General features: G+C 35.1%; 1 protein-coding gene across 2 annotated transcripts in view; it reads left to right on the forward strand.

Moving 5' to 3' along the window:
* Positions 1 to 21,130, forward strand: part of MSH2 (mutS homolog 2) — a 58,128-nt gene extending 36,998 nt beyond the window's left edge. For both annotated transcript variants that reach the window (XM_045549553.1, XM_045549554.1), the window contains 9 exons: positions 136 to 245; positions 7,295 to 7,418; positions 10,071 to 10,221; positions 11,720 to 11,817; positions 13,699 to 13,944; positions 15,039 to 15,243; positions 16,446 to 16,693; positions 18,793 to 18,968; positions 20,689 to 21,130. In XM_045549553.1, the coding sequence (XP_045405509.1) occupies positions 136 to 245; positions 7,295 to 7,418; positions 10,071 to 10,221; positions 11,720 to 11,817; positions 13,699 to 13,944; positions 15,039 to 15,243; positions 16,446 to 16,693; positions 18,793 to 18,968; positions 20,689 to 20,856 (1,526 nt within the window). In that variant the 3' untranslated portion in view covers positions 20,857 to 21,130. The remainder of the gene's footprint in view (positions 1 to 135; positions 246 to 7,294; positions 7,419 to 10,070; positions 10,222 to 11,719; positions 11,818 to 13,698; positions 13,945 to 15,038; positions 15,244 to 16,445; positions 16,694 to 18,792; positions 18,969 to 20,688) is intronic.
* The last annotated feature ends 4,510 nt before the right edge of the window (positions 21,131 to 25,640 follow it).

Consider the following 25,640-nt stretch of genomic DNA (forward strand, 5'->3'; position numbering starts at 1 on the left):
TAACTTTGGAGACGTGCTGTATTATTTGTACCATTTGGATCAAATGATGCTCATTATCTCAGTCAAATTTGTATAATCAGTAGTCCTGTATTTTTAAAAATGAGAACTTTTATTTTTCTTACTGCTTTCTTTTAGGAAAACACCAGACATTATTGTTGGCAATTTTTGTGACTCCTCTTATTGATCTTCGTTCTGATTTCTCCAAGTTTCAGGAAATGATAGAAACAACCTTAGATATGGACCAGGTATGCAATATACTTTTGAATTCAAGCAGCAGAATATTTTTGAAAAGCAAAGACACATTAGAAAAGTTTGCAGATTTCTCTTTTTAATAACTACTTGTGGCACTTTTATAGACAGTGGATGTAAGATTGAGATAGGAAAAGAATTTTTTTAAAAAACAGCAATTGCTTCAATGGATGCAAATAAAGATTAACAGAAGAAATGAATACTGGACACAACTGGCCTGGTTAAAGAAAATCTCATAAATAAACAATTTCACACATGCAATTAGGTTTTGTTTCATTTCCAAGAGAGAAGGAAAATTATAGTCACTAGGATAGAGAAGAGAAGGTCGTGGTAAATATAGGACATGAGAAAACTCTTGTTTATTTCCTGTGTAGAGAAGTTCTTCGGGAGAGAAGGTTAGAATATGTGTATATCTTCTCAATAGTTGTCAAGTATAACTAAAAAGTTAACCTTGTTTAACTAAATACTGTTTACTTCCAAATTTCTTGTTAATTGAGAACATTTAGGGTTTAATTTAAATGACCCATATCCTCAAGTCTTTAATAATTTTGAGCGGTAATTTGTATATAAAGTGGGAATAGTTCCTGAAATAATTGAAAATATGCTTATATGAAAATGAATTCAAAAGCAAAATTTATGAAATGGTAAAGTTTTGTTTTATATCTGTTAAAAATTTGTTTATATGAACAAGTTTAATATGATGAGGCCATTTAATATAGTGTTTTTAAATTGTGACTTTAATATTTTGAAATTTTTCTGAATTTTGTTAAAATGATTATGCAGGGAATATGTGTTTGTATTATTCATATTAAGGTAACAGCATAGTTTGCTAATTGTTAGATTCTTTGCATTCTTCTCAATACCTGTGAGTTTGAGTTAATATTTGCCGTATGTGATGTTGATTTGTTTTTACTGAGTCATTAACTGAGACTTAAAGAAGTTAAATCTCATTTGCTCTGTGCTGTCTGTATTTTAAAAGTACATAAGTGTATGTATAGTATATTTTATGTCATTGATAGGGCAGTCTTTTCTATTTACTTGCAGGTTAAACAACAAAAAAACTTGTATTAATATCATTATCTGTTGTTTAAGAAAACTTGCATTTTGGCTTTTTCCTCCATAATATTGCTGTTATTGAAATGATTTTAAGTGCTTTTTAGATATGGAACTTTTTAGGTCAACAGGAGGCAGAAATACTGTTCCAAGACATCTGGATGCTGAATGTGTTTTGCACATGCCTCTCTGAGGATGTGGCCTTGCTTATGATGGATGGAGCAGAGTTGGGTATTTGTTAACATTCCTTTAAATGAAAATATGTAAAGGTGTTCCTGATGATTGACAAAAAACTATGACTATAATAGAGCCTAATAGGGGATGGGACAGCAAGTATTGAGCATTTCATTGTCACCACAGCTGTATACCCTTGAAGGAACCCAGCCCAGGCAAAGCTCTGCTGAAATGCTGCAGTTGATTTTGCCATTTGTGTCCACGTTTATTCTTTTTTTTTTTTTTTTTGAGACAGAGTCTCGCTCTGTTTCCCGGGCTTAGAGTGCCATGGTGTCAGCCCAGCTCACAGCAACCTCAAACTCCTGGGCTCAAGCGATCCTCCTGCCTCAGCTTCCCGAGTAGCTGGGACTACAGGCATGTGCCACCATGCCTGGCTAATTTTTTTCTATATATATTTTTAGCTTCCCAGATCATTTCTTTCTATTTTTAGTTGAGACAGAGTCTCGCTCTTGCTCAGGCTGGTCTTGAACTCCTGACCTCAAGCAGTCCTCCCACGTTGGCCTCCCAGAGTGCTAGGATTACAGGCGTGAGCCACCGCGCCCAGCCTTGCCTTGTGTTTTATGTTGTCTCATTGTAAGAGAGCTATGTTAGAGTCTTTTTTTTTTTAAGTTTTTTATATGATATATGAATTTTTCTGTCCTTTTTGAGTCTTTATGGTTTAGGTAAAAAGGGTTATAACTGGGATTTTATTTATTTTTAATTTGATTTTTTTAGTCCATTTTGTTTATTGTGATTACTAATATCTTTGGATTGATTTCTGCCAAATTATTTTGTTATTCCTCTCTCTGATTCCTCTTGCCTGTCCTTTCTTACTTTTATATTGATTGGGTTTTTAAGATTCCATTTTGCCCTCTCCCTGTGCCCCTCCCCAATCCTGTCTCTCACATGCACTGGTTTGGAAGTTATACACATTTTTTTAATTTCAGAATATTACAGGAGTATAAACGTTTTGGTTGCATGTACAGCTTTTGTGCAGTTTGAGTCAATGTTATAAGTGTGCCCATCACCCATGATACCCATTAGGTATGAATTTACCCAACCCCTCCTCATCCTCATTTAAAAACAAATGTTTATGCTTAACACATCAAAGTCTAATTCCTATCATAATCTTCTCACTTATCCCCCCAAATACTAGGACCTTAGGATACCGTAAATCAGATTACATTTCTTCATTATTATCTAGTATTCTAGTTCTGTCTTTTTCAGTCCTCAGGTTTTCATTGTGCAAAGTCAATGTTAAGTTTATGGTTTCCATAGGCTAACTAATTTCTTTGCTATTCAGTCCTTCTTCCTGGTTATTTTTTTAGAAGTTCCTTTATTGGAGGTCTCTTTGTTACCCTTGTTCTTGAAGGACACTGTATCTAGGTGTACAATTCTAGGTTGACAGTTATTTTTCCTTAGTACCTATAAGATTGTATTGTGCTGTCCTTTGGCTTGCATTATTATTGATATTTTAAAGTCTTGGTGCCAGATAGCAATTCCTTTTACTTCTCTGCGTCCAAAGGTAGATTTCTTTTTATTTTTCATATTTGGGTTATTTGTGTTTTCTCAATTACAGAATTCATGTCTTTGATCAATTCTGGAAAATTACCAGTCATCATCTCTTTGAATATTATGTTCCTTTCTTGTTTCCTAAAACTATGCTATGATTGGACATATGTTAGACTTTTTCTGCCATGTGTCTCTGTGCTGCTCTCTTTGTGATTACTTCAGATGCTCTAATTCGTTGGGCATCTCTTTAGCTCTAGTATGTTACTAGACCAATTCATCAGGGTTTTTTTTTTCAAAGATTATGTTTTTCATTTACAAAAGTTATTTGGCCCTTTAAAAACTCTGCCTAGTCTGTTTGGTTTTTTTTTTTTTTGAAGTGGTATTTTGTTTTTTGCTCACATGTTCCATTCTCCTTTATGGTTCTTTAAAAGTTTTAAATATACTGAAATATACTTAACATTCCATATCTGAAATCTCTTGGGTTTTAATCTCTGCTCCTTGTTTCTGTTGAGTCCTTTTCTTTTGTTTTTACTCTTGGTGGCTTGTTTCCTTGTCTGTTTTATATGTTTAGATTGTGAATTCTTGTTTAGCTGGGTTCTGTGCAAATCATACAGACAAATCACACCTCCTCCCTCGGATAAAATTTGCTTTTGCCAGACACCCCACAGTGTAAGTAGCCTAGGAATACTTTTAGGTTCGTTTCTCAGCCTGGAGCTATCCAGATTTATTAGGGTGAAGATTTAGCTGCTAAAAAGGAAACCAACAATAAATGACAGTGGCTTAAACAAGAATAGAGGTTTGATTTTCATCATAACAGTCTGGGCATAACAGCACAGGGCTGGCCTCGGAGGCAGCTCCACTGTTATCTAGGACCTGGCTCCTCCCTTGTTGCTCTAGTACCTCTACATGTTGCCTTCATCTTCAAAGCCCAGGATGACTTGCCACCTTATTTCATTCCAGCCATTGGGAAAGTGTTACAGCAGAGCTGACCGAGAACAAACTGAATGGCATGAAAACGGTGGAGAGAACCAGGTTTATTTACGCTGGAGGGCTCAGAGGGGGCTCACCACCAAATTCTGAGCCCCGAACAGAGCGTGTAGTAATCTTTCATACATTGTGTTTTAGGAAGGTTGTAGGGTACAGTTACAATGTGCTTATCTTTAGTGGGGCAGGATCTCGAGCGACCCCGGTTCCTGGTATAGAGTTTCTGTGGAATTTCTTCCTGTTTTATCTTACTATGGCAGATAAAATTGCTGCAAGCAGTTTACACAGAAGCAAGAGCGGCAGCAGTTTAGCAGTTACATAGGGGCTTGTTCATGGGGAGGGGTTTTGCTTAGTGGAATTTTCCTTTTCTCTATCAAAAGGACAAAAGGGGAAGAGGAAGATACATTCTGGAAATGGTACACTTCATTTCTATTGGCCAGAATTTATTCATATACACATACCTAGCTGCAGTGGAAGCTGGAAAGTGTATTCTTTGTTCTGAGTAGCTATGTGCCCTGCTAAAAATTATCAGTTCTATCACTGTAGAAGGGAGCGTATAATAGAAACAGCCAACAACCAGCAGCGTCTTTGACTGCCAACACAAATAGTAGGCATTTGAAATCTAAGCCCCTATGAAGGCAGGTTTTCAGTCACAAACCGTTGGGGGAGAGATTCTGCCCCCACTTTCCCTTCCCAAGGAACCCAAGCTGATAGAGATAGGTTTCCCTATTATTGCCATTTATCATTTATCTGAGATGGGTTTTAGAAATAGTCCACCTGGCTTTATGCTGGGGACTCTCCACTTTGCAGGGACTCAGAGCTCTAGTTGCTGTAACTCCAGCTATATGTTTATTTGGAAATATGGCTTATAATATTTTATCTAGTATTTTAAGGTAGGGGAGCTTTTAAAAAATTGTTTAAAGATAGCTAATATCTTCCATATTTTTACCTCCTTTTGTGTAGCCTTATGCAATGACTGTGTTTCTGGTGCCTAGGTAGGGGATGCTGTTGGAAAAGAAACTAGGTTAGGAGATACAGTAGAGGTCAGATGTTGTGTTTGTTGGACTACCTCAGCACTAGGTAAGAATACCTAGTTGGGTGGTGTATTTATTATCCTAGATTGTTTGGGGGAAGTGACATATTGCTGAAGATGCCCAATTTGGTGTGTGGCCTTTAGAATGTTTATTTTAGTAAGTTAGAGCCTACTTATTCACTTTTCCCTGTCCTTCTTGGGTCTCCCCAGTAGCCCTTTCAAAACAGTATTCCCCTATCTGAAGATGGACAATGTAAGAAAATTCAACTCTCTTCTCTCCATATTTGGGATTATTAGTATTAGTGAGAATTCTTATCAGTTTTTTGTTTTTTGTTTTTTTTTTTTACTTAACAATAGAGTTCTGGAAGGTATTTGGGGTGGGGGTGAGGATAGGAACTTGGCCTTGCTCTGTTCACCTCTCAGATTGATTGGAAGAGTCAAGTTCTATAGCATTGTTTCAATCCACCATTGATTGTAGCATTATTTTTTTCCCTGAATTTTCGTAAGTCTTGGTCCTTATTTCTAGATAATCTTCATTATCTGTTCAAATTACTGCAGCATATTCTATTCTATGGACATACCACTGTGCAAGTATTGTGATGTTTTATTATTTTTAAGTTATGCTGTAAAAAATAAATCTGCAGAGATTTTATTCAGCTGTGTGTTATTGTGCTTCTCTTGTATTATTTCCTTAGATTGAATTCCTAGGAGTAGAATTGTTATGTCAGAGTATAACAAATATCTCTGAGTCTCGTTGCCTATTCCTTTCTTCATTTTTAAAGGTTATACCAATTTAGATTATCACATGAATGAGTATACTAATTTCACTGTGACCTTACTAGTATTTGGTGGTGGTTTTTTTTTTCTTAAAAATTAAAAAAAAAATGCTGTAGAATAATCTCAAGGTTAACTATTCATATCTTTTATTATTATAGCATTTTCCCGTGGATTAGTTTACTACTTATTTTCTCATCTGTGAGTTGTAGGTGCTTATACTTGCCCATTTAATGGCCTTAATGTTTTTCATATATATACAAACAAGTGCCTTTATAAAAGAAAATTATTAAGCTTCATATTTTTACACTTTGTGAAGCTATTTTTACAAATCTTTCATCTTTTAAAAATCACATTTAATAATTTAAATTTTAATATTTTATATTAAATCTCTTGGTTTTAAATTGAGATTATTTGATAAATATTTTATTCTCCTTTTTTGCTAGCTTTCTATAATTTGCTAGCTTTCTATAATTTTCTTTATTCCTTTTGTAGTTCACTGTTGGTATGTAAAGGTGTACTCTAAATATGCATAGTAATCAGGAGCATTTTTTTTCTTTTTTCTTTTGGTGTAGACAGGTCTCACTGTGTTGCCCAGGTTGTTCTCGAAATTCTGGCCTTAAGCAATCCTCCTGCCTTGGCCTCCCTGTGAGCAATTATCTCAACCTCATTTATTGTAATTCTATTTTATCATCTTGTTTTAGAAAATTGATTCTCTTATATTAAGCTTTTCTATATAATTGTCTAATAGTTTTTAATGCTTAATAAGGACAGATTTTATTTTTAAAAAAATGTTCTTTCATAATTTTGTTTAAATTTTTATTGTTTTGTTTCAGAAAAGATTTCTACTGAACAGTCACTAGGAATGAATAGCTCTTAATATGTTTGATTTAATTTTCTGTTTTCATATTTTGCCTCTTATCAATTCTTTTAAATCTAATAGGCAGTCATCTTTATAAAGGCCCTATTTTATCAAGACTTTGTTTCTGAATGTGTATATTTTTGCTATTGTAAATGAGTCTGTTTTTCATTATGGTTTCTTGCTGTATATTACTGGTAAGAATTTAGTGAAACAGGTTACTTAAAAGTATGCTTTTAAATCATGAGATTTTGATGAATTTTCAGTTTGAAGAAATAAAATTCTATAGTTTTTTTTTATTTTTTTTATTTTTTTTAGAGCTAACTTTTAGATTCCTAAGATGGATCCTTGGTTTGGGCAAAATCACACATTCTATTATAGGTTTTGAACATTGAACTTTCTTTAATAATAATGTTTTGAGCTCTAAGGTCCTAATGTTAGAACTTTACATCTCTTAATGAATAGAAACTTAATAGTTGTGACTGAGTAACTTAACTGATAGCAAATCATGTAACTTAAAACATTAATGAAATTTAAATAAGTAGAAGGAGATATTTGCTTCATGATTTACATCTTTACCTGTCATTTATACAGTTTAGTTCCTCTTCTGTTTGTAGGTAGAAAACCATGAATTCCTTGTTAAACCTTCATTTGATCCTAATCTGAGTGAATTAAGAGAAATAATGAATGGTTTGGAAAAGAAGATGCAGTCGACATTAATAAGTGCTGCCAGAGATCTTGGTAAGAATGGGTCATTGGAGATTGGAATAATTCTTTTGTCTACACAATGTCCACACTGGTGCCAGAAATATTTTACTAATTTCCCATCCCAAAGATGACGGATTCTTGCCAAACAGAAATTACCCAGTAGGCCCTTGCATGATGTCATTTAAATAAGACCTATTTTAAATATCATCTCTGCTGTAAGCCTGATCTCCTAGGAATAGTTCATTGATTCGTTTGAGGCTTTCTAACCACTTCATTAATATCAACATTTTTTAAAATATCTATATTCCGTACTAGGTTATTAATTCCCCAAGGGTTCACACTTTTATTCTAGATTTCTAAACAACTTTTTCTTTAACACTTTTTAAAAAACATGTTTGTTGAATGAATAAATGAATCCTAGAATGTTAGAACTAGAAAACCCCTTGGAGCAGTAATTTTTAATCTTCTAGATAATCTGATTAAAGTTCTGGATCCTCTTCCCAGAAATATGCCCATACCTACATATATTAATACAAAAAATTTGTCTGTAGTTTCCATGGAGAATCCAAATATGGGCTAGAATCTGGATTAAGAACCTTTGCCTTAAAAGCTATTGAAGTCCACCTTCCTCATTTCATAGCTAAGTTACTGTATATTTTCTTAATGATTTAAAAGTACTAGCATATTTCTGTCTTTTCACCATATGTTAATTTGGTTGGCTAGAAATTTTTCCACTGATAACTTGTTTTATGAAGAAAGAATTCTATTAAGAATATGTCATAGTATACATTAATTATTGCCTATTCTTGGTCTATTTTATTGAATGCTAATGAGAAAATTAATGGCAAACATCTATTTTTACAGTTTAAATTAAGTTTAATTTCATTTTAGAATTAAATAGGTTTGTTTTATAAAAGAATTATGTTGAAAGCAACATAAACAACACTCAAATTGGGAAGAAACACTGTAAGAAGCATTAGGCTGGGAATTGGGAAACATGAGTTCTAATTTTAATTTAGAAACTTTTTGAAGCTTTTTACAAGTTTCTGGTTTTCAGCATATTCTTTTGTAAAATTAACAGGTTGGATTCAGTGCTTGGTTTCTTAGACCTACATGTCATCAGAAATACCTTTACACTTTGAGGATATAAGCCTCATTTTAGAGTTGTGATTTTCATGGTATCCTAAGTTAAATAAATATAGTATTCCGTGAATACTATTGTCTTTCACATTTGACAATGTTGCTGTTGTTAACATTACGCTAAAACACATGTAGGAACAGCAAACTGCATCCTGTACTGGTAAAAATGGTCCTTTGGCCACGTACGTAATCCCAGCACTTTAGGAGGCAAAAGTGAGGGGATTGCTTGAGGCCAGAAGTTCAAGACCAGCCTGAGGAACATAGCAAGACCCTGTTCTAAAAAAAAAAAAAAAGAAGAAGAAGAAAGAAATGGTTCTTTGTTTTGAAACTTTGATTGATCACTGATTGATTACAGTCTTTCATTGTGGAACTACCCTTTCCCTCTGAATGTTTTAAGAAATCCTGTTGTTCAAATTAGTCTTATTTTATTTTCTGCATGGGTCTCAATGGTACCTTTCTTCACTAGTCAAGTGAGATCTGTTTTTATTTTATGTTAGTGTATGTTATGTCATGTCATGTCACGTCATGTTATGTTTTATGTTATGTTAGAGACAGAGTCTCACTCTGTCACCCTGGCTAGAGTGCATTGGCGCCATCATAGCTCATTGCAACCTCAAACTCATGGGCTCAAGCAATCCTCCTGTCTCAGCCTCCCAAGTAGGGGGAACTATAGGCACACACTTGGCTAATTTTTTCTGTTTTTTGTAGAGACGGGGTCTCACTCTTTTTCAGGCTGGTCTTGAACTCCTGAGCTCAAGTTATCCTCCACTTCGGACTCCCAGAGTGCTAGGATTACAGGCGTGAGCCACCACGCTGGGCCAAGATCTATCTTTAAGTGTTTGCTGCTACTAACATTTGATAGCCATGTTTCAGCAAATAAATTTGTAGATACTATCTCTGTCTTCTGATTTGTGGTCTAAAGATAACATTGATGAATGAAATTGTGACGAGAGGGCATATTTATAAAAACTCAAAAATCTTAGTTACATAAAAGTCTAACTGATGAATCAGATTGTTTGCTTTGTGATGTTTCCGATACTTAACGGAAAATATATATACTAATTTTCCTAGAGTTTCATTGTCTGAGTCTCAAGTTTTTGTTAGAAATTGTATTTGGTCACTTTAATTATACGCTATGTTATTAATGTCAAGGAAGTGCTTTGGTTAAGAAAAGAATCCTCATGCATAACTCCTTGAGGATGGGGCCGTGCCATAACCCATCCTCACGTGCCCACAGTGTCTGGGACGGTATGTACTGCTCAGTGCTGATGCTCTGTAGCCTTGCATGGAGCAGCTTCCATATAAGAAGCTGACATTCAAAAAGGAGTTTAAGGATTTTTATAGCTATCCTTAATTCATGTAGTTTTCAAGTGAAGTAGTGTTTGAATCTTTTCCAGTTAGATAATACTAATCATTTTTGCAGTATAGTGTCATGTCATAAAAGCATGTTTTCTACTCTATAGATTTAATACTTTTAAAGAGTTACACTATAAAATGGCTGTAGGTATTTATGGCATACTTTTTCTTTTTTTCCTGATTATGAAGGCTTGGAGCCTGGCAAACAGATTAAACTGGATTCCAGTGCACAGTTTGGATATTACTTTCGTGTAACCTGTAAGGAAGAAAAAGTCCTTCGTAACAATAAAAACTTTAGTACAGTAGATATCCAGAAGAATGGTGTTAAATTTACCAACAGGTTTGCAAGTCTATGTTGTATTTTTAAGCCTTAAGGTGTAATACTTACCTGATGTAATGTGAATGTTTTATGATAAGGAAGTTTTACCTTATATATTGTTCATCAGTATGGGAAGGCGGAAGGCATTTATCCTTTCTCTTTCTGTACAGTTCTAGAACCTGTGATCTTTCCTACTCCCACCCCTCCTGAATATTCCTAGAACTTTACAGGCAGCTTTTATATATATGATCCTCTTTCATCCATTTATTTAGCAAGTATTTTGAGTGTCTATTACGTGCAGACATTATTCTAGTTGCTCAGCCACCCAAGTAAAGAAAACAGTCTGTTTAGTTTGTTCCTCATAACAACTTTCTGAAGTAAATAGGACAGGTGTATTTCTCTCATTTTACAGATGGAGAAGCTGAGACTTCAATTCCTGTGGGTTAGATGGCTAATATTGGTAAATGCTTAAACCTAGATGTTTTGTTGTCAGATCTAGTTGTGTTGTTTTCCAGCACACTGCATCTCTTCCTGGTTCAAGAAATGTACATATTTTAGCTTAGATAAGACAACTTTTGGGGTTTCTAATCATTTCGAAACACCTCTGGGTATATGTAAAAGAGATTGGACCGAATGGCCACATGGTTCCAAAAGTGAAAAATTCACTCATAGATTATGACCTTCACCTCTGCTTTTATGTCTTGCAGCTCATCCCTTCACACAGTGGTCTCACATTTATGTCTTTGCCTCTTGCTTTGCTTTAATTTTTTCTACTTGCCTGTAGAAGGAATTCTTTCTAGTATTCTAGTATTCTTCCACAGTATTCTTTTTGTGCTGCTGCTTGCCCTGTTCTTGAGCTATCCATGTCTACTATGCCATTGACTAATTTCAAGTTCACAATTTTTGCCTTGGTGAACTGATTTCTTCCCACTTCTAATAATTACTTCTCCCTCTTTCCTTTCTCTATGTCCCTTCTTTTTGTTCTTTGTAATTTCATTCCCTTCTTTGATGCCAGTGAATATTTTTTCCTCACTTTATTCTCACTGCCTTCAGTATTTTTATATTTCAAACTGTAATTCATTTTCTCTTCAAATTGCTTAATAATATTTAGTTTTCAAAACATTTTCCTTATTTTGAAAACTTTCAATATCAAAAGATAGTTATGTTACAGTAATGAGAAATTGTGTGTGTGTGTTTTAAAAGGGATGATGGCCTCCATTCTAAATTAATATTCCATTTAAATATTTTATAAAAGGGCACAGATCAGAATTTTGCTCAAGGGAGTAATTGTTATAGCAAGAATGGTGCCAATGTGCCATTCCAAACAGCATTAAAGAACATTAATAAACTGAATTCCAGCCACATTTACTCCTGATAAGTTGCCCATTTTCTACTTATATTACCATTTTATTGTTTCAGTGCTTCGTAGGATAGATACTCTGGATATGTTTTATGTAGTACACATTACTTCCAGTTGATGTTTTAATATTTTTAATAATGCCATTATCTTGATTTGCAGTAAATTGACTTCTTTGAATGAAGAATATACGAAAAATAAAACCGAGTATGAAGAAGCCCAGGATGCCATTGTTAAAGAAATTGTCAATATTTCTTCAGGTAAATTTAATAGAACCAATACATTAAATGTTCTGAATGTGACCTGGTTTTTGGTAATAGAAAAATTATCAGGATATTTGAAGAGTGTTTTATGGTTTTTGTTTTTTAAAGCCATCACACACTGTGACTGCTTAATATGTTAGGCTCCCTATAAAATAAGGCATGCTGTCTTATGGTAGGAAATGTAACTGGAAATGACCCTTGTACATAAAAAGGCAAGATAGTGCAGGCCAAGGAATGGTAATACCCTAAAAAGCAAAAAATGTGCAAAAAAGCTTAAAGCTTACTATAGTTGTAACAAGGAAAGGAAACACCGAGGGGGCTACAAGGCTCTAATGTCTTGGATTATATGAGTTCATGCTCTAGATTATGGAAATAAATGCTACTGAAAAGCAAATATAATTACACGTGAGGCAAGCCCTTTTGAATTCTATGCACTGTTTTGTAGATTTTTAGAGTTCATTCTAGAGGCATTGTTTGAGATGATTTTCTTGTAAACAAAGGCACTGTACAAACTGGCACTATTATTGCCCTTAGAATGAAATGAATGTATGTTTAGCACAAAGTAGGTGGTGACATGTTAAGTTGGCAGGCTTTGCCTAAACTGATTATAAGCAGGAGGGAAAAATTCAATAAATTTAGATTGTGGGACATTCTTTTTAAGTCCTGAACTTTTAAAAAACGTCAGTGTCATGAAGGCAAAAAATGAATGGACAGGACTTAGACAAGACAACCAGATGCAATTGCCATTGTGATTGTCTTCCCGTATTTTGTCACTCGGGTGTCAGGCAGCAAATTTTTAATGTATGCAATAGCTTTTAGTTTTAACACTCAAGCACAGTAAAATCTTGAAAATATTTTAAGTGACAATTAGAGATCTAAATTTATGCTGAAATCCTCTGCATGTGATACTGATGAAAGAAATAAAGCTCAACAAACAGTCTTACAGTCAGTTTGTACATGCACAGGCCTTCATGGTCACATTACAGCTTGCTACCTGGTGCTTGCATGTTTCTTATGATTTTGAGGTGCAATTCTGGTTTCAAATTCTTTTAAAAAAATTTTTTTTTAATTTCAAAATATTATGTGGGGTGCAAAGGTTTTTGTTACATGGATAGCTTTTATAATGCCTAAGTCAGGGTTGTAGGTGTGTTTATCACCCAGATCTTGTTCATTGTACCTGTTGGGTGGATTTTTACCCCTCCTCTCCTCCCACTCACCCTTTCTTGATTTCCAATGACTTATTTCTGTGTCCATGTGTGCTCATTGATTAGTTTCAAATTATTAGAGAGTACGCAGGGTGTTTGTTTTTCCATTCTTGAGATACTTCACTTAGGATAATGGTCTCCAGTTCCATCCAGATTGTTGCAAAAGACATTAATTCATTTTCTTTTATGGCTGAACAGTACTTCATGGTGTATATATGTACCACATTTTGTCAGATTCTTAAAATGTAGGAAAAGGGCATGTCTTAAAAATTGAGTCTATGCCTTGGATATTACCGCACTCTGCTTCTCTTCCCTTAATCAATATATTATGAAAGCTTCTCCTTGTTAGTTTTCTTTTTTAAAGCTCTACCTCATGTCTTTATAACCAGCTGTATAGTTTTATATTATATTGGTAAAAGAAGCCATCACACTCTAATTTTGAAATCTGTTCACAGTGGGGAAGGATGTAGCAACACATTTTAACCCCATGTTGAGTTTTAGGTATTCCTTTCAAGTTTTGTTACAGCTAACTTTTGTTAATTTTTTTTAAAAAATGTATAAATTAGGAAGTGCGTTTTGAATTCCTGAATGGCGGAATTAACTCTAGTCTTATAACTTACATCTATATTATTCAATATTCCTGCGTACATTTTCGGTTTTTATTTTTATTCAGGGTATGTAGAACCAATGCAAACACTCAATGATGTGTTAGCACAGCTAGATGCTGTTGTCAGCTTTGCTCATGCATCAAATGGAGCACCTGTTCCGTATGTACGACCAGTCATTTTGGAGAAAGGACAAGGAAGAATTATATTGAAAGCATCCAGACATGCTTGTGTTGAAGTTCAAGATGAAGTTGCATTTATTCCTAATGATGTATATTTTGAAAAAGATAAGCAGATGTTCCACATCATTACTGGTAAAGAACTTAGTTGATGGACTTTTGTGGGGGAGTAACATTTTCCTTTTTTTATGTGGGAGTAGAAGTATATTTAAAATTGACCAAGAAAATCCCAATCCTTGACATTAGAAAAAGAACATGTTATTCATAACAGTTAGTAATATATTCACATTTGGATTAGAGGGAAGATTTGGAAGGTGGGATAATAAGCTTATGAGAGAATATTGTAATCACAGACACTTCTGTTCCAGGAGTTCAGAGTGTTTAAAAATGAACATCCCTTTACCTCAAAGCTTTCCTTTGAGCCATTCATTTCAGTAGTGCAGTCATTGAAAGTCAGGCAGTATTGGCTACTGGAAGACCTCAGCTTAGAGTAGGAATTATTTTAAGACATGGCATTATATTCATGTGAAACTCGAAAAAAGGTAGCCTTGCATATAGACTAATGTAGCATGTGTCAGCTGAGGTGTTTTGAGAGATTTTAACCAGATTCTAGAAAACAAAAAGAAGTAGAAGTCTTTGGGTGAATATGTTTGGGAATGTCAGTGATTATATTTTGTTTCCCCAAATGAGTTTTCAAGTCATTCATATAATCTAACCCCAACAAATAAATTGCACGCTTACCAAAAGAAAAGGGTCATGTCTTAGGGCTTTAGTGTGAGGTTTAAGTGATTTGAAGAATTTGACCATACTGACCCATTCACTAGTAACCCCATTTATTAATGAGTAACAGTGTTGAGATAATCAATTTGGCTTATACTGCTTTTGTGGAAGTCATTAAGTTATCCTGTAGGCAGCTCTGTGAGCCATGGGAAAGAAAATGTGTGTGTGATCTCTCTAGGCCATAGTCAAATTATAGGTAAAGTATATTTTTCATTGTTCCTCTTGATGAAAGGCCCAGTGTTGATTTGTCTGAAGACATAATAATAGAATTACTTTTAAGGGCAGTAATTTTGTTCACATTTTGGGCAGCCTGTGGTTTTGCTTCTGGTGTGCCATATCAGTGTGACCTGGGTGAAACATCATCAATCTACAGTTTAGGATTAACAATCCATTTATTAGTAGCAGAAAGAAATTAAAAATCTTGCTTTTTGATATAATTTGTTTTATAGGCCCCAATATGGGAGGCAAATCAACATACATTCGCCAAACTGGGGTGATAGTACTCATGGCCCAAATTGGGTGTTTTGTACCATGCGAGTCAGCAGAAGTGTCAATTGTGGACTGCATCTTGGCCCGGGTAGGGGCTGGTGACAGTCAATTGAAAGGAGTCTCTACATTCATGGCTGAAATGTTGGAAACTGCTTCTATCCTTAGGTAGGTACATGTCACAGTCCTCTGAAAATGGAAATATATGTCCGTGTCCTCTGAGAAGCACATTTGCAGATTTATCTATAAGACATTTGAGAACAATTTATCTTAGTGTAATCATTTTCCTGTGAACTTTATGCACTTTATCTTAAAAAGGTAATTGGTGATAGTTGTAGAAAACTCTGATTTTTAAAGTTATTTCTTTAAGATATCCAGTAGTAGCCCACGTTATAAATCTCCTCCACTACCATGCTTTTGCTTGCAGTGTTCACACTACCTGGAATGGTCCTTCTTACCCTTTACCCAAGTTCTGTCCAATCTTTAAGTCCCTAATGACAAGAATTCTAGTTCTCTGATGATTTTTCTCTGAACTCCTACTCTTTGACCTGCCTGTACCTTATTAATTCTTTATTTTAGAAGTTAGGGAAATGTTTTGTCTTATTTCACTTTTTAGGAGCTTCCCTGAAGACAGGGACTATGCCTTCTGTTTCTTGGTATCTTCTAAAGTACTTTGTATATAGTAGGTCGTTAGTAAATTATGTGTTGATTTAACTTTTGAGAGGTTCCATTGTTTGTGAGGAATTATAAAAGCAGTACAAGTGTTCTGTATAGTAATTAAGCAACAGGTTATATTTACAATTTATAAGATTAAAGAAACCAGCAAAAGATGTCAGGTGGCAATTCACAGAAAAAGAAACAACCAGTGAGCACACGAAAGACTATCAAATTCTCTAATTAAAAACAAGTTTCCTTCCTTACATGTGGTTAAAACTGAGAAAAGAAATGGTAATATCTTGTATTGGTAGGGCTATGGCAGGCACACAATTTACATAACCACCAGCAGAGTATGTGATTGTCCTTGTAATCACACCCTGGTCCCATCTTCATTTGGGTTTATTTTTTAAAAATCTTAGCTTATTTGATTGGGAGGAAATGAACAATAGCTTCATTTGGAATTTCTTTGATTACTACTAGTGTTATTAGTAACTTAAAAAAATTTATTCACTATTTGTTTTCCCTTCTATCCATTATTTATTCATGCCTATTTTTTCTATTGAAATACAAGTAGTTTTTGTTGACTTGGTTTATATAGTAAGATAATTAATCTGTCATGTTTGTGGCATATCTTTCCCAACGTATTGTCTTAATTTTGTTATTTGCACTTCTACATTTAATGTCTTGGAAAACTTTCATGTAATTGTGCTCAGGTCTGCAACCAAAGATTCATTAATAATCATAGATGAATTGGGAAGAGGAACTTCTACCTACGATGGATTCGGGTTAGCGTGGGCTATATCGGATTACATTGCAACAAAGATTGGTGCTTTCTGCATGTTTGCAACCCATTTTCATGAACTTACTGCCTTGGCCAATCAGATACCAACTGTTAATAATCTACATGTCACAGCATTAACCACCGAAGAGACCTTAACTATGCTTTATCAGGTGAAGAAAGGTGAGTATGAATCATTGGTATACTACACATTCAGAATATGACAATGGGAAACTCTTTATAGGACACATCTCTTAATTTACAGTCTGGAGGGAGGAACATGGTACATTATCTATATATATATATATTTTTTTTTTTGAGACAGTCTCACTCTGTTGCCCAGGCTAGAGTGCCGTGGCGTCAGCCTAGCTCACAGCAACCTCAAACTCCTGGGCTCAAGCAATCCTCCTGCCTCAGCCTCCCGAGTAGCTGGGACTACAGGCATGTGCTACCATGCCCGGCTGATTTTTTCTATATATTTTTAGTTGTCCAGTTAATTTCTTTCTATTTTTTGTAGAGACTGGGTCTCACTCTTGCTCAGGCTGGTCTCAAACTCCTGACCTCGAGGGATCCTCCTGCCTCAGCCTCCCAGAGTGCTAGGATTACAGGCGTGAGCCACCTCGTCCGGCCCATTATCTATATTTCTGTCTCTCATGTAGGACTACTCATTCTAAAGCAATCACAGAAAGAATAGTCAATACTCTTAAACATCACCACGGAGGAGTTTTCTACTACCTCCCATGGAATTATGTTTTCTTGTCAAATTAGATACTAGTTAGTATCAATGTGCTTTGAAGTTCAAAGGGTCTACCTGTTAATGTTTAATAAAATCATTATTGTAATTATTTTATGTGTATAGGGTATGTTATAGAAACAAGTTCATTTTAAGCTACAGGTTCCAGAAATCCTAAAATTGTTAGTAGTTATTGCATGGGGAATGACTTAACTTGTTAGTATTTCATTCTTTCAGAAAAGTTTGTCATTTGTGGGTCTGGCACCCAAATTACTGAATTGGTGAGATTAACATACTGTAAGGCTTTATAAGGTTTCATTTTTTTGTTTTTAAATCATACTTTAAGGATTGGTTTCACCAGTCATCAGAAGAACTTTTTCATATGGTTATCTCGTTTTTCTGTATTAGTTGGTTGCACATGGATGAGATAGTTTTGGTTCTTTTATCCTTTGTTACTTATGCTTCAGTGGAAATCTTTTTGAGTTTCAATGTTTACATTAATATTGTTGTAGAATGCAGATACTTTTAGTGGATCTGGCAGTGAGCATGAATTTTGGTTTTGCTTTTAAATCATTGTGTTTTGTGTGCTATTGAAATGGGTGTGGAATAGTTTTTTTAAAGGCCAGATGAAGTGTGAAGATAGAAAAAATTCATCCTTCACTGTGGATGTGGATCAAATATTTGCTTCTACTTTATTTTTGTTTGCTTCTCTTAGCTGTGTAAAGTATCCAGCTCCAGAATGCTTGGGATTTATAGCTTGGCCAAAACAATTCTTTACAGTTGATGTATAATTGAAGCAAAAACAGAAACTATAATAATTTTGCAAGCATCACTTGTATTTAAATGCTTGGAAAGAATGTCTCAACTCAGTTTAACTATTTCCTGCAAATGGGGCTGAAGATAAGCTACCTAGTCTATAAATTTTACTAGTGATTTGGGTCAAAAATTCCATTGTCATATGCTTGTAGTAGTTCAGAATCAGAATGACATTATGTGAGAATGGTAAGTAACTTCTAAGAAAAGTATTGTAAATTCTGAAATGTATTTAAATGATTTTCCTGAATTGCCATCTCTAGAAAGTGACAGATCCAAAGGATAGACCGTTCGCTCATAATAAATTGGTATGTTTTGAATTAAATGCTACTCTTAATTAGTGGCACTTTTATATGTGTTTCTCTTCTTCTTGGTACTTTAGTTTCTCCCTCATGAAATGAGAAAATCTCAGATATTGGGTTAATTTTTATTCTGATTAAGATATTTGTCTAGGGCTTTGAGGATTATCTGTCAAGCTTTTCCTCTGTTATTTTAATTTTTCCTACTGCATTTGTCAAGGATAAAATATGACGCTATATGCTAAGTCATAATCACTTTTCATTAGAGGCTCGATTAAAATGCCTTTGTCTAAGTTACTCTGAAACATTTGGCTACTGTATTTGAAATAATCCAGAATTAAGTTTCCTAATGACAAGGTAAGAAGGATAAATTTCATTTGTATAAATTGCTGTCTCTTCTCAGCCAATCTCCTACACTCCCCCCAAATTTCTTGTAGGTGTCTGTGATCAAAGTTTTGGGATTCATGTTGCAGAGCTTGCTAATTTCCCTAGACATGTAATAGAGTGTGCTAAACAAAAAGCCCTGGAACTTGAGGAATTTCAGAATATTGGAGAATCACAAAGATATGATGAAACGGAACCAGCAGCAAAGAAGTGCTATCTGGAAAGAGAGGTTTGTCAGTTTGTTTTTGCAGTTATTTATTGTTACATAAACCAGTTCATCAAGATGAGAGGTTTTTCCCCCCCTCCACGTGATTCTACTGTTTACTTTTTTTGATCATTCATTATTGGCTTTCACTTATATTTCTTTCCGTGATAAAAAATACATGTTTCATTTTGATTTCTGTACTGTATACATATGCATGATCAAAAGATACCATTTTGAGTACCAGATTTAAAAAGCCAAGAGTAAAGGAATATTAATCTAGTTTTAAAATTGGTCATTCAAAAGATCTGTAGATGTCCATCTTTAGTTACTTCATAAATATATCGAGTCCTGTTAAATTACATGTTTACTTAGGTAAGATAATGACAAAAAAATAAAAAAACATGATTCATAATTTTTGCCCTCCAGTTGGTTAGAATGTAGTTGGGGAGATAAGAATGAATGTGACATAGAGAATAAAGTGGTATATGACCTATGTTTATTCAAAAAAGCTGTTTGTTGACAAGATATTTCAGTTTTCGTGGGAGAAGTGGATCTTATGTTTGGCTTTCTCCAAGTAATGGGTCAAATTTGGATGTTTACACAGAAGGGAAAAACCTATGCCTAATGTGTTTTTTTTTTTTTTAATTAAAGGCTTACCTAGTTCTCTTTAATAATAAAAATAAAAGAATCTCAATTCACTGCCTAGTCCTGGCAGCATTTACCGTGACATACATTATGACAACTTTTTTTTACTTGTGATGTTTTTAGCTTCTACCAGTGAATTTTTTGTTGTTCTTATTTAAAGGATAGAAAGTTGCTATAACAATAATAGATAATAGGTATGGGTTTTGAGTTTAAAGTCTATACTTTTATCTGTTGTACTGACACAAGAGAAGAAATATATCATAATTTGTTAATAATTTTAGGTATGGAAGGTTACCATCTTAAATATGAAATGGTCTTTGTATTAGCCCCTCCCCCCCTTTTTTCCTAAAGGCAGTCAAATTTAGCAGTGATGGGGGTTGTATACCAACTTTAGTGACACTGATGTTAGTAAGTTCTGATAACCCACTAGCATCGTGAACCAGCCTGTATTGGCTCTTTAATGTATCAAAATCATAGCCCTTAGTGATCTGGGATTAGGCAGGCTCTTTTATGCAATCCCTGGTTTCCAGTTAGAACAGAAGTCATATATGTTTGATAATTATAATTTATTTTGAGCCACGTGAGGTTGATGCTATTACACCCATTTTATGGATGAGGAATGTGGGTTAAGGACTTTGCCCAAGGGTCACACAGCAAGTAATAATAATAATGACCATGCTCTTTGGAATGGCAATAACTGGGCAGTAAAATAAAAAGGAAGCATTCTGTGTGTGTGTATTAAATTTTCAGTGACTGTTTATGCCTTGCAGTATTCTTTGTAAACCTTGATTCTTTTTTTCTTGGAGGATTAAGTTTGTATGTCAACTATAAAAGTGGAGGGATTTGGGAACTACTGAAATTTTAGTTCCTTTGTCAATTAGCAAGTGAAAATGGATTTATTTAAGTCCTTTTATGACTTGCTGTGAATAAATATGGTGAACTAAGGGTTTTGTTATATGTTCTAGGCAGTGTATGCTTATAAAAAATGAAGTTTTTTAAATATTGGGTGGTATGTTTACGTGGAAATAATTCATTGCTGTTAATGTGACTTTTAGAAAAGACATTTTAATAACTAATGGGACATTTATGTGTTTTTCAGCAAGGTGAAAAAATTATTCAGGAGTTTCTATCCAAGGTGAAACAAGTGCCCTTTACTGAAATGTCGGAAGAAAGCATCACTATAAAGTTAAAACAGCTGAAAGCTGAGGTGATAGCAAAGAATAATAGTTTTGTAAATGAAATCATTTCACGAATAAAGGTTACTTGAGAAAATCTCGCCAATGGAATGAAGATAATATTGATAAGCTATTGTCTGTAATACTTTTATATTGTTTTATATTAACCCGTTTTCCATAGTGTTAACTGTCAGTGCCCATGGGATATCAACTTAATAAAATATTTAGTACTACTTTGCTCTGAATACATTTTCAAAGATCTTTATTTTGAAAAATGACAGCTATAACTGAGGACTGTTTAAATGGACTTGGGCAATTATAAGCAATATGCTGAATTTTATAAATAAAATCATGTAGTTTGTGGAATTTGAGATGCGTTGTATTTCTTTGCAGTGTGACTTCTATACACCTTTTCCAAGTGGTATGAAAGAAACAGCCCAGAGATCCTGTAAAAATGAAGGATCTTACAAAGCTGGCGGTCACTGTGGAGATCATTGCCAGTATCCCCAGTGTCCATCTGTGGACAGGAGCCAGGTTGGCTGCATATGCATTAGCCGAGGAACTTATACATCCAGAGTCCTAGTGTGAGCCTGTGTCCCCCCTGCCAGTCTCTCGCCCCTAGTCTGTCGTGAGACTTAGACATGTGGATTTTAACAAAACATTTCAGATCGGGAACCCTCATTTAGTCTACTACTTTTACAAGAAAGAGATGGAGAGGTTAAGAGTTAGTTGCTGGTCCTGCACAATGTGAGGGGAAAAGGACAGGCTTTTCAATAAATGCAGCGGGATTGTGGTGTATTCATATAAGAACAAATGAAATTAGACTCCTACACCTTATGTTAAAATCAACTCCAGTGAACTTTAGACCAGATGTATAAGGCACAATTATCAGACTTTTAGTGTTTAGTTTTGTAGTCCTGTAGAAGATAATAGAGGAAAAGATTCTTATGTCCTTGGCTTTGGGGAAAACTTCCTAAGTCACAAAAAACACCATTCATAAAGTTTGACATACTTAGCTATATATTGAAATTAAGAACTTCTTTTCATTAAAAGCCACTACAAAGTGAGAAGACATGATCCATAATGGAAGAACATACTGGTACCACATAAAATATCAAAGAGCTGGGTGTGGTGGTGCATGCCTATAGTACCAGCTACTGGGGAGACTGAGGCAGGAGGATCGTTTGAGCTCAGGAGTTCAAGTCCAGGCTGAGCAACATGGCAATATCGCATTTCTTTAAAAAGAAAAAAAATTCAAAGGATTAATATCCAGAATAAAGAATCCCTATAAAATCAATAAGAAAAGGGGTCACTTTGTCTCCATATAACTCAATAACAAAAGACAAGCCAATTAGAAATGGGCAAAGAATCATAATAGATATTTTTCCAAGGGAGATATGCAACTGGACAAGAAGTACATGAAAAGATACAGATCAAGGAAATGCAAGTCAGAACCACAATGAGCTACCAGTTCACACCAGCAGTTAAAGTTAGATGATAAGTATTGTCAAGAAGTGGAGAAATTGGAACTCTGGTGTACTGCTGGTGGGAATATAAAATGATGCAGCTGCTTTGGAAAACAGTCTGGCAGTTCTCAACCAAAGTTACCATAGTCTCAGCAATGCCACTCCAAGATAGATATCCAAGAGGAATAAAAATATATTTCCACAAAACTTGCACACAGATGTTTATAGCCGGATTATTCATAATAGCCGAAAGGTAGGAAACAACCTAAATGTCTATTAGCAGGTTAATGTGTAAACAAAATGTGTCATATCTATACAATGTAATATTATTCTGTCATAAAAGGAATGAAGTACTGATACATGGTACAAGCATTTCAAGGGTGGCAATGCCAACTGTTGGTGGGTATGTGGAACAACATTGCTGGTAGGTGTAAGATTAGTGAAGTTGAAAATATGCATACAACCCAGCAGCTCTACTCTTAGGTGCATACTCTGGAGATGCTTGTGCACATTGTGCTGCAGTATGTACACAAAAATGTTCATAATAGCCGAGATCAAGCTGCCAGCAGGAAAGAAAATGGAAGAAAAAAAATGTTCAGAATAGCCCCAAACTGGAACAACCCAGCCGTGAAAATGAACTCCAACTACATAAAATAAATGGAATCTTGAAACACTAAGTAAAAGAATTGGCACAAAAAGGATACACCGTTTTTCCCCTTTCATACAAAGTTTAAGAACATGTTATTGGCCAAGGTACGGTGGCTCACACCTGTAATCCCAGCACTTTGGGAGGCTGAGGCAGAAGAATCCCTTGAACCCAGGAGTTTGAGGGTGCTATGAGCTATGATGATGCCACTGCACTCCAGCCCAGGCAACAGTGAGACCCTGTCTCAGAGAGAGAAAAAAAGCATATATTGTTTGGGGATGGCAGCTGTAAAAGATGTGAAAGATCTCGGCCTTAGCACCATCTTTCTAGAAACCTCCTCAGCATGAAAGCCAAGTGGAGGAAGAAGTGAATGCACAGGCTGAAGGGCAAAAGAAGAAAGGTGAGGCAGAGGTCCAAGTTAACAGCTTGCCTTGTGCACATGTGAAGGTCACAAGAGCAGAAGCACGGAATGCCAGAGTCTGGGGACACTGGTACAACTTGGACTGCATGCAACTGTCTAGAACTTGCCTCTCAGTGGATCTAGAACTTCATCACCATCTGATCCCCAAGACCACCTCTAAGAGACCCGTCTTGCTCATACCAAAACAGTCCCTATTGGTCCTTTGCCGTGGACCTGACATTCTTGACTAGTTCTGTTCTCAGTTGTGGCCAAGTGTAACAAGTATACAATAAATCGTATCTTCTTCATATCTTCTTTCAGCTGAAGAATAAAAAAAACAAAACCAAGAAAGTGATTATGTAAGTCAGAAGAGTGGTTGTCTTTGCCTAGGGACATGGAGTACTGATGGGGAGGGGGCAGATAAGGGCCTCTGGAAGGGCACAGCATTGTGTTTTTTGACCTGAATGGTTTTGCAGGTGTTTGCTTTGTAGTTACTGCAATTTTATTTTATACACTTAAAATTTGGTATGAGAACAAATTGAAATTTTAGATCAATGATTCCTTTAAAATACTCAATTAGCCACGTTCTTTTCCCTCATCATTGGTAATTTAGAGTGAGTTACATCAGTTTTTCTTTTCTAGATACCAGAAGCTTAGGAAGAAGGCAAACTTAGAAAGATTTTAAATGTGGCAATCTTTATTGGTTTACAAAATCATTTAATCACTTATAAGTGGAACACTTATAGAAATCAAAAAGCAATTTTTAAATTCCAGTGAAATATTTCATCCCTTAGCTGTAGAAGAGTCTTTTTTAGATTGCTGCACAAAAGCATGTTTAACATGGAAATCAGCTTTTAGTAGGTTTTAGTTGTTAGGGCTACAAGAAATGGGGGGAGGTGGGGAAACTGTTGATTCCAAGAAAGCGTGTAATCTACCAAGCTCTGATAAATCAAGCTGCTTTCATTTCTCTAAAAGAGACGTGGTGTTTAGTTCTCAGATGTTTTTGAAAATGAAAAAACATAATAGATCTGCTCAGGTGGTTTCAGACTTAAGCTGTGCTTATTACATGAATATGCTAATGAAACAACCAGGCCTTCAATTACAGTCTCCTTCCTGTTAAAATGGTGGATGTAAAACAAAATAAACTAATTTCTGACCTGTCAAAGGTTTTTCTCAAAATTTTAATTGTAATGTGGTTTGGCTTTTCTTCCCTCCTCAAACGTACATTTGAGTAATACCAAAGTAAAGCTGAATATATATTATCCAAGATTTAAAACTGAACCATACTGTTACTATGAAATTTGTTGACCATATAACCATGTTTCTGAAAAAATACTTTTTTTTATTTATTACCACTAAGAAGCCAAGATGCAATTGTTTTTGCAATTAATTTGATTTTTTTTCCTTAAAATACTGTTTTGGGGTTAAATGTTGTAACAAAACAAGTATAAGAAAAATGTTTTAAGGTAGATATATTTAAGATTCTGTCTCATGCTCTTTCGACTGAGCTAGCCGGGTGACTAGGGTAGATATATTTAAAGAATAACTTTTTCCCCTTAAAATTTCAATGTTCTACATACTAAGCACATCCTGTTAGACTTCTTGAGTATTAAATACATCTTCTATCCTTGGTCTTTCTGCATTTAGCTTTTTTGGGAAGTATGTTTTTACCCACAGCATATGGTATGAGCTGCTGATTCAGTATTGAGTGGCTCTTTAAGCTTGTTAGTTATATTCTGTTGATTAAAATGTTGTGCAGGATAGTCAGAAAAAACCAGTCCCTGATCTGAAATAAATTAAACAATGTTAATTAGCTTATGGGGAAGAACAAATGAGTAAAGAGGATTTTCATAGACAAAGGAAATCTGTTATTACTTTCCTGGACTCGGTGTGTTTGGGTTAAGGAGATAGGGTGTGGCTGGGGAAGATGATGAAAATGTCCAGAATGATACACATATTTTTAGACTAAAACTGGAAATACAGCCCAACTTAAAGTACTGGTGTTCTGCCCGATGTCCACTCTCCACACCTGCTTCACTTCACTCTCCTTGATAGATAGAGCTACTGCTTTCTCCTATTGTTCTGCTTCAGAACTTACCTCTGTGGTTTTTAGATGTCTGTGAACGTTCTGGTGCAGTGCTAGGATGTCGCAGAGGAAATAATCCCTTGTGGACGTCTTGTTGCTGGTAGGAATCGGCGCCTCCTGATCTCTCTGAGGAGGGCAGTGGGAAGCCTTTGCCTTTCATGTGACACAGCCGTTTCCCCACCTTCCTGAAGAACTGTGTTCTGTGGTGTCGGACAACATGCAGAACATGAGCAAATTCAGCGTATGTCAGCATATGTTTGCTTTGATGCGTGGTTTGT

This window comes from Lemur catta, chromosome 4 (genome assembly GCF_020740605.2).
Source record: "Lemur catta isolate mLemCat1 chromosome 4, mLemCat1.pri, whole genome shotgun sequence".
NCBI lineage: Eukaryota > Metazoa > Chordata > Mammalia > Primates > Lemuridae > Lemur > Lemur catta.